Raw genomic sequence first — 15244 nt, forward strand, 5'->3', positions numbered from 1 at the left:
AATTTGCACTCAGGAGTTTCATGAGAGCCAGAATTGGTCCTTCTACTCTTCTCTCAAAGCCTGATACCTGCAGGAGCAGAACAATGGCTGCAGAAATGCCTGGAAAACAGGAAAGGAGGCAGACAAGGCAGCTGCATCCTCCTTGGGAAGACACTTCACTTTGGAGGAATCCAAAGAAGGGAGCTCTCAGTACTGAACAGGCTCCCTGTCCTGAGCAAAGCCCTCTTATGTTCAGGTGGTATTTCTCACCACACTTTAGACCCTGAAAATCTACAGGAAGAAGCTACAATGGCAGATCTTACAGAGTACTTGGGCTGGGAGCTTTAAGTTCACATTTTCCAGCTCTATTGGGATTTTAGGAGTGTGGCTCAAAAAAGCTTAGTCCACCCTTCAGGACAATTGTTGTTCACAGCAACAGCTCACAATCACAAGGCTGAGAGAAGCATCTTCACACTGAGCCTGAAAGCTGGTCTGAGAGCACACAGGGGCTTGGCAGAGATGCTGTTAATACAGCAGATGTATCTGTTAATACATTTATTTCCGTGGAGGGCGCAGCTGACCCCTCCCCAGGAGGACTAAGATCTCTATCAACACATGTAAACCCTTGATATGAACTTCCCTACTTTAATTCCAGCCTCACCAGCCAGGGAAGTATGGATTTGCACAACTGCAAGGTGAATTTTAGAAAGGTTTTTAAAACTTGATGTAGAGGGGACACCAGGTAACTGCACTCCTCTCTGTGCCCTCTGTGAGGCTCTTCCCACCTACTCTGGAAGTCACAGTTACCTGTGTGGACTGAAGGCTCTGCCTTTAAACCTGCTAATGGAGCCACTCAAGATATTTAGTCAAAAATCCTTTCCAAGCCAGCTTTCCATAGTATTCAAAAAATAGATCTTGCATTTTGCAGTGTGTTTTTGTTTTAGCAGTACTGAGATGATCTTAAAGTAAACCACAGTTTCACCCTCCTGGCACAGACAGGTGAACCATGCTCAAATAAAGTCTCTAGCATAAAAAGGGAGGATAACAGCACCTGAGCAAGAACAATCAGAGATTCACCCACCACTTTAAATGCTCTTGCTGGGGCTGCTTGGGAATTAGTTTCTTCCAGGTATTTCTCCCATGAGAAGGCTTTGGAATCCCTGTATCCTGGAAAAACAGAGAATCAACATTTCTGTAAGAATAACCCCACATTTCCTGTTACAAACAGCAAAAAGGCAGGTCTGTAATTAGCACTTACAATATATGGTGCTGGAAAGTGACCTGTTTGCTCCTACCTGCCACCTCCAGCACCCAGAGCAGCTCTGCCAGTTCCCCAGTTTTACACTGGGCTTGAACCCTGGAGAGTTAATTTCTGCACAGCTTCATCAATTCTTATTCTCTGAAGAAAACTCCAGTTATGAGATAGTCAGAGGATTCTGTGATGTGCAGTGGCATCACTACATTAATTTCCTGTTTTATTAACTGCTCTATGTGTGAGTGCCTGTAAGACTGTAGAACCTTCTCCTCTCCTGCTGCCAGATGAGTAAACCCAGTAGCCTGGAGAGAAAAGAAAAGGCTCCATGGGTGTGCTCCTCAACAACAGTGGGATGTCTCTCCCTGGCAACTACATTAAAGAAACTGCTCTACTTTTTTCCTGTTTCAGTAATTTTTACCTTCAGGACGGGTTCCTTTTGGCAGGAGGGTGCAATGACTAAATGCAGAGCACAGTCTGCAAACTGCTGCATTTAAGCCCCTCAGCAGGGAGACCAGAACTGGCTGCAGGTTTTGTTGGGGGAACAAGAAATCCTGATAGGAGCAGAGAACTGTAGAGCCAGCCCTGCTGAACCTTCCAGGAGCAGGGACAGATGTGGTGCTGCTGAGAGGGAATGTTCACAACCCCTTCTCTATCTACAGCAAAGACACTGAGGCCAGTTCCACCTGTGCAGAGGGATCAGGCAATGCTTCCCGCTCCACTGAACCTGGAACACAGCAAATACAGGAACTCTTGCTCCAGGGCTGTCAGTTTGACAAATGTCAGGCTTAATTTTTTTATGTTTGCTATTTTTAAGGTGAACGAGCACTTCCAAGGCCTGAAAACAACAATGGTTTTCCCTGTACATTCTGTCCTCTCTTATTTGCCAACATTCTCTTCATTTACCAAATTCCAGTACAGAAGAAAGAGATGTGGATTCAGTTTCTCCTTCATTTCCAGAAATTCCATCTAGGAAATCATTAGAGCGTGGTGCTAACAATGCCAAGGCTGTAGTTCAATCCCCATATGGGCCATCCACTTAAGGGTTGGACTCTTAATGATTCTTGTGGGTCTTTCCAACCCAGAGTATTCTGTGATTTCCAGAAATTACATCTAGGAAATCGTGGTACACAGATCCCTTTTTCTCCCAGCTCACCTTGAAGGAAATGCTGGAAATCCTTCTCACTTTTTCCCTTCTAAAATCAAATTCAATTACAAATTACCAAACCCCATTCCATTTCTTCAAAGAACTATGAAACAAAATAAATTGCAGCGCCAAAAAGTAGGAACAATAATATTGTTCAGGCAGTGAAGAGTTCTGAAGCGAACCTGGAACTTGTGAATATGTAATTTTGTGGGAGATACAGTTTGCAGGTTCTTTGGCTGAGGCAGGAAGCAAGTCTCACTTGTAACCTACCAGGTGGTGTTGTCAGTGGGGTTCCAGTTTCTTGGCAGTAGCCGACAGGACGGATATATGGGCTGCTCGTTTCACACCTGAATCAGAGGGAAAGTTGGCACCAGTCAGATGGAAAGCAAAAAGAAAGGCAGGATTTCAAATGCTGTCTGATAGGCCTCTGCTGGGTGAGCAGATGCTTTCAGTGGGTGTGATCATGGTGTAGAAGACAGGCACTGTCTCATTGGAATGTGTAACACTGGGTTTTCAAGGCATTCAAGCTGTCCCAAAAGAAAGGGAAATACAAAGTGAATCTTGCAATGTTTTGGTTGGAAGGGATGTTAAAGCCCATCCAGTTCCACCCCTGCCATGGCAGGGACAGCCCCAGCTGCTCTGGGCACCCTGTGCCAGGGCCTGCCCACCCTCCCAGGGATCAATTCCTTCCCAAGACCCCATCCATCCCTGCCCCGTGGCAGTGGGAAGCCATTCCTCTTGTCCTGTCCCTCTGTCCCTTGTCCAAAAGCCATCTCCAACTCTCTTGGAGCCCTTTCAGGCACCACAAGGAGTTTTCCTACCTCCAGTGCTTCCCAGACAGCTCAGGCCACCTCCACTAGCTCTGCACTGAGCTGCCCAGCACCCAAACAGGAAGGGAACTAGTGCTCTTGGTGAAAAGCCCAAGTAATTATTCACATGCCTGACACCTAATATAAGATCCCAGTTTTAGGACCTGCATTTAAAACAGTCTACCTGCAGACATGTATCAGAAATAAAACCTTTACCAGTAGTCATAGCTCTCATCCCAGTTATCGAAATGGATCAGCAGCCGGTTTTCCACCATGTCCGTGACGGTGGCAACACAAACCAGTGAGGGGTTCTTCTTGTCCACTGCTTCCAGTTTCATTCCCAGACGAAAGCCAGAAGGTGTGACAGGCTGAGGAACAGGACCAGGAAATGGAAATCAGCCACATTCTTGGTCAAGCCACTGAAATCTCCCTTATAAACTCCTTTGATCCCAAAACCCACGGACCAAAACAGTGACTGCCAAGAGGTTTTCAGACAGGATTTCAATAAGTTCTGGCAATGACTGTTACTATTACTAAAAAAAGAGCTGGTGTGGCTCAAAAAACAGCATTTCCAGGTACACCCACCACTGCAGACTCCCAGGCTGAGACACCCTGCAGTGACTTGCTGAGGATAATGGGCTTTGCACATCCTGTTTTACTGGAGAGTCTTCAAGGAAACCGAGAGTGAGTGGGAATCAGGGCAGAGCTGGGCCCTGATGCCACTGGAGTCACTGACTGTCCATGTGCAGCTTCCAATCCATCAGCCCTTGGGCTTTGTGTCATCCCAGTAACATGAAATGGGAGGATTTCACGGGAACTGAGGTTAACAACCACTGAGAGAGCACCAGTGGGGAAGGATGACAAATGCTCCAGATCCACAGCCCCATAATGAATCCCACGGCTCACATGAGCATGCTGCTGGAAACTAGAAGTTATTTTGGAAATTATTAAATTAGAGGGAAGTGACACAAATATCTCGACTGCAGGGGCACAGTAAAACAGACAGTTGTAATATATTTAATAAATGGTTCAGTAAATCTTTTCCTCCAGCATTAAGAAGGAAGGGAAATACAAATTCTTTCTCTGGAAAGTCAGTGACTGGGGAAAGGAATAAAAATTGTACTAGTTTTCCTTCTTAAAAACAAAATGTAGCAGGAAGTAGTTTGCATCTGATTGTACTCTGGCTGTACCTCTGACATTAGCATATTAAAATCCCATAAATACTCTGGTCAAAACTCACTTAGCACCAGACCTATTGAAATCCCTTCTATTCCATATCACCACTTACACTGCTGAGGGTCTTAAAAAGGCTTTTTGGAGCTGCTTGAGCTTTGCAGTTCTTCAGATAGGAAGTCCAATTAAATTCTCCCTCCTTGAAACCTATGAAGAGAGAAAAAAAGATTGTTTTACGTCTGTTGCCGGGTACATTCTGTTGGGTTTTTCAGAAATGGAAATTGCCTGGAAAGAATATGAACTTTGTATGATAACTGCCCTGCTATGATCTCCAGGGGCTGTGCATTTCAGCTAAATCAGCTCTCTCTTTTTCACCATAATGGCTAATCATTAATCTCAACCTTCAAATGTTTCTAGGAAATTTAATGCAGGAAAGAACTGAACCCAGGAAAAGAAGCAAGTTCTGAAGCACAGAGAGACATCCAATCCAGAGATTCTAACGTAACTAACAATGTCAGTCTTTGGGAATATCACAGAGAAGATATTCTGCTCTTTTAGGTGTCACAGTGTTAGATAAACCTCTTCCCTTCAGCCCCTCAGATCGAGCTGCACGATGAAACCACACTAAAAATGAAATATGCAGAGCCAGGACATTCAGTTCTTAGTAGAATTTATGGTTTCTTGTACACAGCTCTATTTTCTGTCATACCTTTAGGAGGGAGCAGCTTATGGCTTGTTTTTTCACACCAGCCCACAGGATGGATGTCTGAGGAATCAGCATTAGCCCAGAAGTCGTAGCACTCTGGGTAACCATCGAAGTGCAGTCTCATCCTGTACCCCTGGACCTACAGAGAGAGAAGCTCTGACTATCACCAGTGTCACAAAGGAGAAAGAAAATCACTAATAAAACACTCCCTCGTATTTGTACTTACAGGGAAAGTAACTTAGGATCTCATTTATTCCTCAAAAACTCCAGGTGTATTTTAACTCCTTTGCTCTCCCACTTTCCATGCTCCTCTTGCCCCACTCCAAACAGCTGAAAATAGAACTGGGAGTGGAACCTCCCTGAGCTCCTGCTCCATGCCATGAACACATTCCTGGGGTACAAAAGCAGCCCCAGAACTTTTATGCCCACACCAGATCAACCCAGATTTCACATAACTGGAGCTGCATAAAGCATCCTGATTTGTTTATATTTACTAAGCCTTAGGGCCTCATGGCATTGCTCTTTTTCATACTTGTTCACTACAGGCAATTAATAGGCTTGCTATTCTTAGTTACAAGTGCAAAAATCTGCCAGTAGGATTTCAGCAAAGATCCTTAATCACATAACACCATACCTTCAGTGTCACCTTGAACTCCTACCATCAATTAACTAAAGTACTATTACTCTTCTGTTTCAACTTTTTATTGAAAAGAATTATATATGTACATGGGACTTTTGGAATCAAAGACAAGGAAAGCAATTACCTCGGCCACTGTGAGGACACAGAATCGAGAGGGGTGTTCAGGATCCACCCCTTCCAATCTCATTCCAACTTTAAATCCATTTCGGCCTTGTGGGAATGACTGATACTGTGAGGGGGGAAGAAACATTTGGTTTTAACTCCTAAAGACAAAATCTATTGCAGAGCAGTCATTAAGCATACTTAAGGCTACAAATTTTTGTATTTCAGGCTTCCAGTGTTCAATTCAGAGAAGAAAATCCCGCCCCAAGTAATTGTGGCTCCAATGGACAGGTGCAGGCTCAGGGGTCAGTAACAGCACCATCATATTTACTCATTATTATAATTAATCTCTCCAAAACACTGAACTCTTACAATTAGCTACAAACACATCTTTGAGCAGACACAGAAATGAGTCTTCTCAAACACAAAAGCATCCCCTTCTCAGCTCAATGCAGAATCAAAGAGCTGGAGAAGCCACAGTCACTTTGTGTCAGTCCAGACTCCCCAAAGGTAACTTTGTCATCTTCCCACAGTGGAAGGGACAAGGCAGGCTTGATCTGCAGCCCAGTTCCACTGTTCCTCCAGAATTTGTGGTTTTCATTTATCTTAATCCAAGTGAAAAGTGTGACTGCAAATGACCCAGTGCAGGACCAGACCTTCCTTTTGAGCTGCCTCTGGAAGGACCAACAGCGCTGGGCTTGAAGAGCTCCCTGGGAGCTGCGTTTAGCTGGGTGCAGAGCCCCTGGCACCTCCAGGTGAGTGACACAACCCCAGCCTCCCCCCTGAGCTCAGCTGCACTCCCTGAGCGACCCCACAGCATTTCCTGCACCAGGCAGGGATGGCACAGGCTGGGAGGGCTCTGGACAGCCACACAGCACAGGGGACAGACTGTCTGTCTGTCCCTCTCCAGCCGTCCAACAGCAGATCCAAACCCTTGCTGCTTATTTCTGAGATTCAACCAGCGTTTTTTACACCCTGGTTTGGGATCAGACCCACAGAGCAAATGCCTGTTTCCCTGGGCAGAAAACAAACATTTACTGCCTGCTTTTACCAAAACAACTCAGAAATACAAGTGCTGGCTTGAGGGTGGTCTCCAGTCCCACCTCCACTGAGCCAGTGCTCCTGTGACTGCCAGTAATCCTGGGATGCTGCCCGAGAAAAACAGCAAAAGAGTGAAAAAAGCTGCCAACCTCTCTGAACAGCTTTTGGGGAGCAGCTGGCATCTGTTCCTCTTCCAAGTAGGAAGACCAGTTCCATACCTTCTTCTTTCCAGGAAGCACTAATTAATCAAAAACAATGAGAAAATGAACGTTTGTCTCTGACTCCTGCTCTGCTCCTCCTCCCACATGTGCTGTGGCACCCCAGGAGAGGCAGCGTTACTCAACTTTTGAGGAAAAGTAGGAATTCCAATATAGGAAAACCGTGCTCATTCCTCAGGAAATGAACATTTATTGTATCACAGCCCAAATGAACTGTGGCACCTGGACTGCTGCCAAGCTGCCCACGGAAAGGTGCCACAGGAAAAGACAGAATAACTTAAAATTGGGGGAATTAATTCTTCCTCCTGACATCTCACAGAGGAGTAAGGGGTTAAATATAAACTAACAGGCAGCACAGAGAGGCATATAATTGCAGCTAAAATAAGCCTAAAATAAAATAAATGAAAAACCAAGTGATTCTTTGCTCAGTTCATAATTATATATATATATATATATACACACATATATATATACACATATATATATACACATATACACACATATATTTATAACCTCCTAATAACACAATGCATCTACTAGAGAGGCAGCTCCCAGATGATGAAAACAACTTGGATTCATTCTGGTAGAACCACAGTCTTATACACAGAAAATTATATAAAAAATAGAAATAATTATAATATATAATTATATTAATATATAATATATTACTAATATATAATATATATATTTTGCATAGTATAGATATTTTGTATCTATTATATATAACATATATTAATGTATATTAATAGGTAATTATGTAATATATAATAATCACAATAATTGTATAAAATATATAATGCACATTAGATATACATCATTATTTAATAACGTATATTAAAACTCCCCCCCCAGTTACACACTGACTGATTTAAGGTATGCAATACATTTAACTCATAGTCTCCAATCAATCACGTTGTTTACCATTTATTTTTTACTTAGCACAGCAGGCTGTGGCTGAAGTTCTCCAAAGTCAATGGAAAAAAGATTGTTATTGTCTTCAGTGAGCTGTGGATGACTCTGACTCCTGGCAGATCCTTATCCTGTGCCCATCATGCAGGCAAATCCAGGATATTCCTGCTAATGCACCTCTGAAGCTGGCTGTGGTAAGAGGGTTATGTATCTCATAAGCTGTTCTGAATGTCAAATCAGCTCTCCTGTCCTTTCCTCTTCTATTTATTATTATTCACTTTATAATAGCTACTAAAAAAAAATCTATAAACATTAAAGAAAAGAGACTATGAGCTTAGCTCACCTTGTTTTATTGGTTTAGTGTTTCTGCGGCTTTTCATATTATTTGATTTATTCTTCTCCTAGACACAGATACGTTAGAAAGAAGTTTAGCAAAATTGTTTTTCCCTCCCTCTGATCATCTCACAATGCAGGTACAACACGGATGTAACAGGGAACTAAAAGGACTATTAGCCAGCATTGTTGTCTCTTGAACAACCCTGAAAAAACATCAGGAGGGAATGTTACACAGATAAGGCTGATCTTGGTATCCCAAAGTGCATTACAAGTCATTTAATGTATGCAACTGAAGTTCATTTAAATGTGGCTGCTAAAGAGCAGCACAGGACCAAAATCTGCATTACAATACGGAGGATTTACTTTCCGCAATGCAGGATTTGCTGCTCATGTCAGCAACCTTACTGGAACACTCCTTTTTCCTTTCCCTTTCTTAGTCCATCTGTGCCGGGACACGGATACAGGGGAACAAAAGGAATTTATGAAGCCCTGAAAGAAGCAGAAGCTTCAAGTCAATCCTGTCAGAGATGAGCACCCCAGACAACGTGGCCTCCCTGTGTCACACTCCAAGCCTGACCATCATCTGTGTTTCTTCTGTGTGTTTGCAAACTCAGGTTTGATTCCTCCCAGGCTGTCATTTCTCAGAGCAAACCGTGCCATACAAAGCTGCCAAACATTCCCCAGAAGGGACAGGGGGCAGTTTCTAATGACGATGAGGAGAAGGGGGAAGAGAGAGAGAGAGACTGCAAGGGCTTCTGAAAACATCCATCCCCTAAAACATCTCCCCCATACCCCAGAGAAAAACTGAGCAAGACGATGAGTTAAACTGCTCATGACAGCAGAGGCTGCAGCTTTATTTCCCACAAACACCTATCCCTGTTCTGCCCCACAGAGCCACTTTTATAATGTGAATAAACATGAGATGGCTCAGAAAGGCCCTGATGGGCAGGAGCAGAGCAGAGGGGGGCACAAAAGGCCCCAGGAGGGAGTTAGGGGCTGCAGGAAACTGAAGAAGGAACAGCTCAGGATTGAGGCACTGCTGTTTATGCAGGTTTCTGGTGCACTGAGAGTACCTGCAAGGATGTAATAAAATCCAAACAAACCCCCTGGTTTGACACTGAGCTTCAATAGCACACAACAGTATTTGAGTGTAGCTATTATGGAGACAAGTGATGTTATTACTGCAAACTCCTGACTTTCACTTCACTGAGCTATTCACTCACCCCTGTGACTCCTCAGGACAGATATTCCCATCACTGATGTAAATCAGGATCAGACCCAGACCATTCCCTGGGTACAGAACAACCCTCCTCAGCCCAATTTGCAGTGCACAAGGAACTCTGAGACAAGTGCCCCTGCTTTTCACAGCTCTCTTTAAAGGAGGTACATGCAGCCTCATTTACCTCATCCTCACACGTGTTTTCCTCCTCATCCTCCGAATCCAAAGGCAATCTTCTCTTCCTCCGGAGACGTCTGACAGGTCTGCCAGCCTCAGCCACCTGACAGCCACTGCTGGTAGCAAGATTGCCATTATTCCCTGTTTCTGCAGTCACCTGGAATGTCTCTGATATCATTAAACATCCAAAATTAAAAACAATATCAAATTAAAAGTGCAACATTATTCCTGCACTGTTCCAAGTGTCTCTGAACCTCCTGGAATGAGGAGGCCTGGGCTGAGGACCTGAAGAAATGAAATGTGTCTGCAGGATTTCCTGGATACAGAACTGTAACACTTGGTCTAACAGGTTCATTCTACTCACAGCAACACCACGTTCCTTTAAATGCTTTCAAACAAAAAATGGGGAAAATCTGGGATATCTGTACCTCTCCCTGTGCTGCTGGGAGCCTGTCTGAGCACAAAGCTTTCCATTCTCAAAGTAATCCATTTGCTCACAGGTTTGGGAATCGGAGCAGGGCACGGCTTGTCTGGGCACTGCAGAGGTAAAGAAAAATACAACTTCTAAATCAAAATGTTGAAACACCTTTCAGGCAATGTGTTCTGTCAAAGTCCTTTACAAACTTTCATTAACTGACACTCAGTATCCAATTGTGAGGGAAGGAACTATCAGCTGAGAGCTGCCACACCACCTCAGTAGAGAAAACCCACTTTATTTGTAATGATTTCATTTTGGAGCACTGGTCTCCAGTAGCACTCTCAGGCACATCTTGGTTGACTTGATGATCTTAAAGGTCTTTTCCAACCTCACTGACTCCATGATACAATCTGAGAGGGAGCTCTGCTGAAACAGTAATTTATTGAAAGGAAACTGGTGATTTACAGAGTGAGTGATGCTGAACAGCCTGAAGGGCTGAGCCCAGGGAAGAATGACCCACGGTGCAACAGTTTGTAGAGAGCTTTGAGAAGTTCATGACAAACTGTCTCCTGGGAGAGGAATTCCCTGCTGGAGCAGGGAAGGAATGTGACTCTGTGTGACCCTGAGCAGTGACAGGAACAGCCTGTGATGAGCTGAGCATAGCCCCCATTCCCATCTCCCTGTGCCACCAAGGGGAGCAGGGAGGGGTTTGGCACCCACCCCTGCTCCAGCACAGCCCTGCACTCACACAGCCTGTCCTGCTAAAGACATCACAGCAAATCCAGATGAAGAACTAGAAAACCCATCCAGACACACACAGGGCAGCTTTGGAAAAGGAATGATATGTGGCAGACTCCTGAGATTCATCCTTGAAGCTCGAAACACAGGCAACACAGGAACACTTTATTGGTCCAGATAAAATTATTAAAGTGTGTTAAATAGTGTCACTGTGCATCTTTTATTACTCCTGACCTGCAAATGCAACCAAGCATCAAAAAAACCCCAAACCAAACCAACTAAAAAACCACTTTTCTGATGAGCAAATAGCTGCAAAGATTACTCACTCCTTGATCTTCTTTGCTGTGTGCATTATGGAGCCACTGAACTCCAGAATGAAAGAGGCAAGTCAAAGGTGGTTGCATTTGCAAGCTCTGCTCTAAAGCCTTTATTCCAAGCACTTCATTAGTCTGAGATCTTTCCTAAGCCATCTGCACTTCACAGAAACATGAGTCTGAAAGCACCTGCTTCGCTGTGAAACTGGGCTCCTTGCTGAATGGAGTTTCTCTGGCTTCTCCTCCTGTGTGCTTCCTGGCCTCAGAATCCTGCCTCTAGCACCCTATCAAAGCTTCATCCCAAATGTTCTTCCCTCTCTTTATCTAAAGCTTGTATTTCTTAAAGCTTCAAAGATGCTGGACTTGCTTCTGAAAGGCTCATGTCCTTTTCTGCAGCCCCAAGGAGACAGAGCACAGTTTTCATTTCAACACAAAGGAAAATATCCCATTCTGAAGAAATGATAATTCTAAGTGGACTCAGCTTCCTGCAGGAAGTTCACTTCCCTCAAACACTGCAGGAGCAGCAGCATCCCAGTGCAGAATCCCAGGGCTGAGGCTGGTGGGACAGCTCAGCGCCAGGGCAGAAGGTCAGGGGAAGGAGACCTGCAAGCTCCAGACAGTTCCTGTGCTGGGAAGGGACCCCTGGCACTGCAGGAGCAGAGGTCTCTGGGGCAGTGATGCTCCTGCACACAAATAAACAGTTCTGGTTCTGCCCAAACCGCTGCAGACAGAGGCTCTGGCTCCCTCCTGCCATAATCTCACCACGCACCTGCGGCCAGGTGAGCTGGCGATGCCCAAACCCAAACCCAAGCCCAGAACACATTAATTTGTATTAGAAAAACAACAAGCATCTTTACTAACAGTCCCTGACCTGGGGGTGAGGCCTGGCTGATCATGGGGCAACCTCCAGTTTCATCCCACAGCTCTATTCCTCATTCCTAAGCTCAGGAAATGCAGAATTTACTATCAGGACTGCATCTTCCTTTACAACAGAGCTCAATAGAGCAGGTTTGGTAATATGAAATCCACATAAACCCTTCAGAAATAATCTGTCCTTCCAGAGATGTTCTTGAATGGTATTAAGGAAAAATGTATTTTGTGCATGCAAGAATTGGAATAGAGCAGGAAGAGGGAGAGGGAAAAAGGATTAAACAGAAATATATACATATATATACACATATTTGGCATCTTCAGGACAAAGCAGCTCTCTGGGCAGCCAGTTATCATGTTCCAGCTGAACATTCCAGCCAGACCCACTAACCACAGTACTGAGGGCTCTTATACTTGATCATCTAATATAAAACAACACATTACTATTTGGTATTTTTCAGTCTAATAAATAACGTGGCGCTTTGTGGATTCTCTGCTATTAGGAGGAATCAATAGAAGTGAAGCTGTTTCTGTGAGGGAATGTTACTGCTGGGAAAGGAGCAGAAGTGTAATGGCTGGGACTGAACACAGGGCAAAAGTTACACCACTGCAAAACAGCCCAGAGGAGTCTGTGGACCAATTCCATGTTTTATGAGAGTGCAGGCTGCTCATCTCAGAACACTCCAAGCATGAAGGTTTATCTGCTGGCAGAATTGTTTCCTCACAGCTTAAGGTCCTTCCCAGCCCTTCCCCACTACTCAAAGGGAGCAGGAGGAAAGGGAAGATCATCGACACTGGTCTAATGCTGGGGGCCTGATTCTGAATGCCTGAAGTGGTAACAACAACCTGATTTTCAGAGCTCTCAAGCTGCTTCAGCTCCAATTCAGCTCCAGGAAACTGATCTTTCCCTCCCCAAGACTCAGAACTTGCAGTCTTGAAGGCAATTCTGTGTATTTGTTTTCAGCACAAAGGAAAACAGAACAGCTGAAGCAAACTGGCAAAAGTCAAGAGCCACTTCCCCATTCCTAACACAGAACCCCAGATCTGGCACCATCAGACCTTGGTTCTGATCCACCAGAGCCCTGTTTGCCCCTGAACTCCACTCCTGACCTGAAGCCTCCAACTTTCTACCGACAGGTTCAGTGTGGGCACAATTCAGCCAAAGGCTGGACCTGCTGCAGGTTAACACGGGACACTTCAGCATTCCTGCAGCTCCAGCTCCAGCCCCAGCACGGCTCTGTATGATTATTTTAACTGGGCCAAAAGCAGGACAGATGTTTGCAAACAGCAGTAGCAAAACCCTCTGGGTAGCACAGGATACTCTCTGTAGGAGCTCGGCAGTTTCCACTGGTTTATCTGGAATGCAGATGTGCAACATCTGGGACACGGAACACATCTCCATCCCCACACCAAAGAGCGCTCAGACTGCCCCAGAGATCCCCACCTGTACCCGAGCCGCACTTTTGGAGGGTTTTATTTAGCCCTCTCTTTATTCACCACCCACTTCCCCTCCCAAAATCCCCGTTCCATCAGTTCTGCACTTTGAATTTGCTGCCAGAAAGTTTCATGGCCGCTTTTCCCGTCCCGTAAAATCTGTTTTCAAACTTAAGTCTTTCTGCTTTTGGGGGTCTCCAAGAACAGTTTCTGTTTCACTGGGGTTATATGTTTGTTAGTATTTTTGAGTTGTCACAGTTCCGAGGAGTTTCACCGCAGCGACGCCCAGGCGGGACAGCCCCGATTTTCTGCACCGCTTCTTGCGTCAAAATCGGGCAAAGAGCGGCTCAGAAACTCTCCACACTTTCTGACCGTGCAAATACCTCACAGCGCCGTTCTGCCGGGGTCCGCGGCCGGCCTGGCGGCGTCTCCTCCCTCTGAGGGCTCCGAACGCACTTTCGGCCCCGCGAGGCCCGCCCGGCCCCGGCCCCGGCCCGGCGGCGCCACCCGCGCTCCGGCAGCCCCGGGATGGCGGCGGCGCCCCCGCCCGGCCCGGCCCGGTTCGGCTCGGCTCGGCTCAGTTCGGTTCGGTTCGGTTCGGTTCGGCCCGGCCCGCCCGCACTCACCGCCGGCCCGGCCGCCGCCGCCGCTCCGGGGCCTCGCGATGGAGCCCGGGCAGCGCCGCGAGCCCCCCGGGCCCCGAGCGCATGCGCGGCCCCGGCCCGGGGGAGGCGGCGCTGCCCGGGGACCGGAGCGGGGACGGGAGCGGGAGCGGGGACCGGAGAGGGGACAGGAGAGGGGACGGGAGCGGGACTGGGGACAGGAGTGGGGGAGCGGGGACGGGACCGGGAGCGGGAACGGGAGCGGGACTGGGGACGGGACCGGGAGCGGGAGCGGTGCCGGGATGTGGGGTACCGGGTACCGCTGTTTGAAATGGCCACACAGCATCGGCATCCTGTGTCAGCTTGTGCGTGTTTTTATTAGTGACAAAGATGTTCATAAAGGACAATTCCTATTCCCTTTAACTACTTCTGACTATTGGAAACGTGGGATGGGAATGAACTGGGACGGGACTGGAACTGGGATAGGCATGAACCAGGACACAGCTGGCACTGGAGGGGCACTGGGGACACTGGGGACACTGGAGGGGCAGCGTGGGGGCACTGGGGACACTGGAGGGGCACTGGGGACACTGGAGGGGCACTGGGGACACTGGAGGGGCAGCGTGGGGGCACTGGGGACACTGGAGGGGCAGCGTGGCTGTCAGGATGTCACAGTCTCACCCCACTGTGCTGCTGCTCCAGGGTGAAGCCTGGGCACGGCCGGGGCACCGGGACACGCTCCCGGCTGAGATGGGGATTTGGGGAGCTGTAAATGCAAACCCACTGCTGACAGCATCCAGCAAACCACACTGCCCTGCTGCCTCCCACGCCCAGCAGTAACAGAGGATATCGCTCCCTCTTCTCTGCACTTGTTAAACTTGTTTGTCGTTTCATCTGGGACTGTCACTTTCCTTTGTATTTGAATTTTGGAACAATAAGAGAGGTGGGTGTAGGATTTTTTAATGACACGTCGGGGGTTTTCCACCACGGTGAGCAAGGAAAGAGCACAAGGAGGCCCCAAGCTGTGACAGCTTAAATGGAATGGGATTTTGGGAAAATAATAAATGAGATTTGCAATGGCTCATTTGAAATACACATCACAATATTCTTCATCCCTCGAGCAAAGCACATAAAATAACCTTTAGAATCTTTAAATTCAG

At 46.5% G+C, this 15244-nt stretch overlaps 1 protein-coding gene across 14 annotated transcripts in view; it reads right to left on the minus strand.

Annotated features, from left to right (window-relative positions):
• The window catches only part of LOC111939047 (lethal(3)malignant brain tumor-like protein 4), a 32925-nt gene extending 18736 nt beyond the window's left edge, over positions 1-14189 (minus strand). For 3 of the 14 annotated variants that reach the window (XR_015279424.1, XR_015279423.1, XR_015279425.1), the window contains exons 1-11: positions 14109-14181; positions 10137-10245; positions 9716-9824; positions 8320-8377; positions 6999-7087; positions 5831-5935; positions 5070-5205; positions 4476-4567; positions 3404-3555; positions 2649-2725; positions 1061-1146 (exon numbers count right to left, since the gene is read on the minus strand). Coding sequence is in view for 9 of the 14 variants with exons in the window: in XM_023941037.2 (XP_023796805.2) it covers positions 1061-1146; positions 2649-2725; positions 3404-3555; positions 4476-4567; positions 5070-5205; positions 5831-5935; positions 6999-7087; positions 8320-8377; positions 9716-9876; positions 10137-10182 (1002 nt within the window). In the remaining 5 variants the exon portion in view is untranslated. Of the gene's footprint in view, positions 1-1060; positions 1147-2648; positions 2726-3403; positions 3556-4475; positions 4568-5069; positions 5206-5830; positions 5936-6998; positions 7088-8319; positions 8378-9715; positions 9877-10136; positions 10259-13865; positions 13992-14108 lie in introns of those variants that run through there. The other 11 variants (XR_015279426.1, XR_015279427.1, XM_086863749.1 and 8 more) reach the window with 9 other exon arrangements.
• Positions 14190-15244: the final 1055 nt, after the last annotated feature.

The sequence above is a fragment of the Cyanistes caeruleus genome, chromosome 26 (assembly GCF_971803275.1).
Source record: "Cyanistes caeruleus chromosome 26, bCyaCae1.hap1.1, whole genome shotgun sequence".
NCBI lineage: Eukaryota > Metazoa > Chordata > Aves > Passeriformes > Paridae > Cyanistes > Cyanistes caeruleus.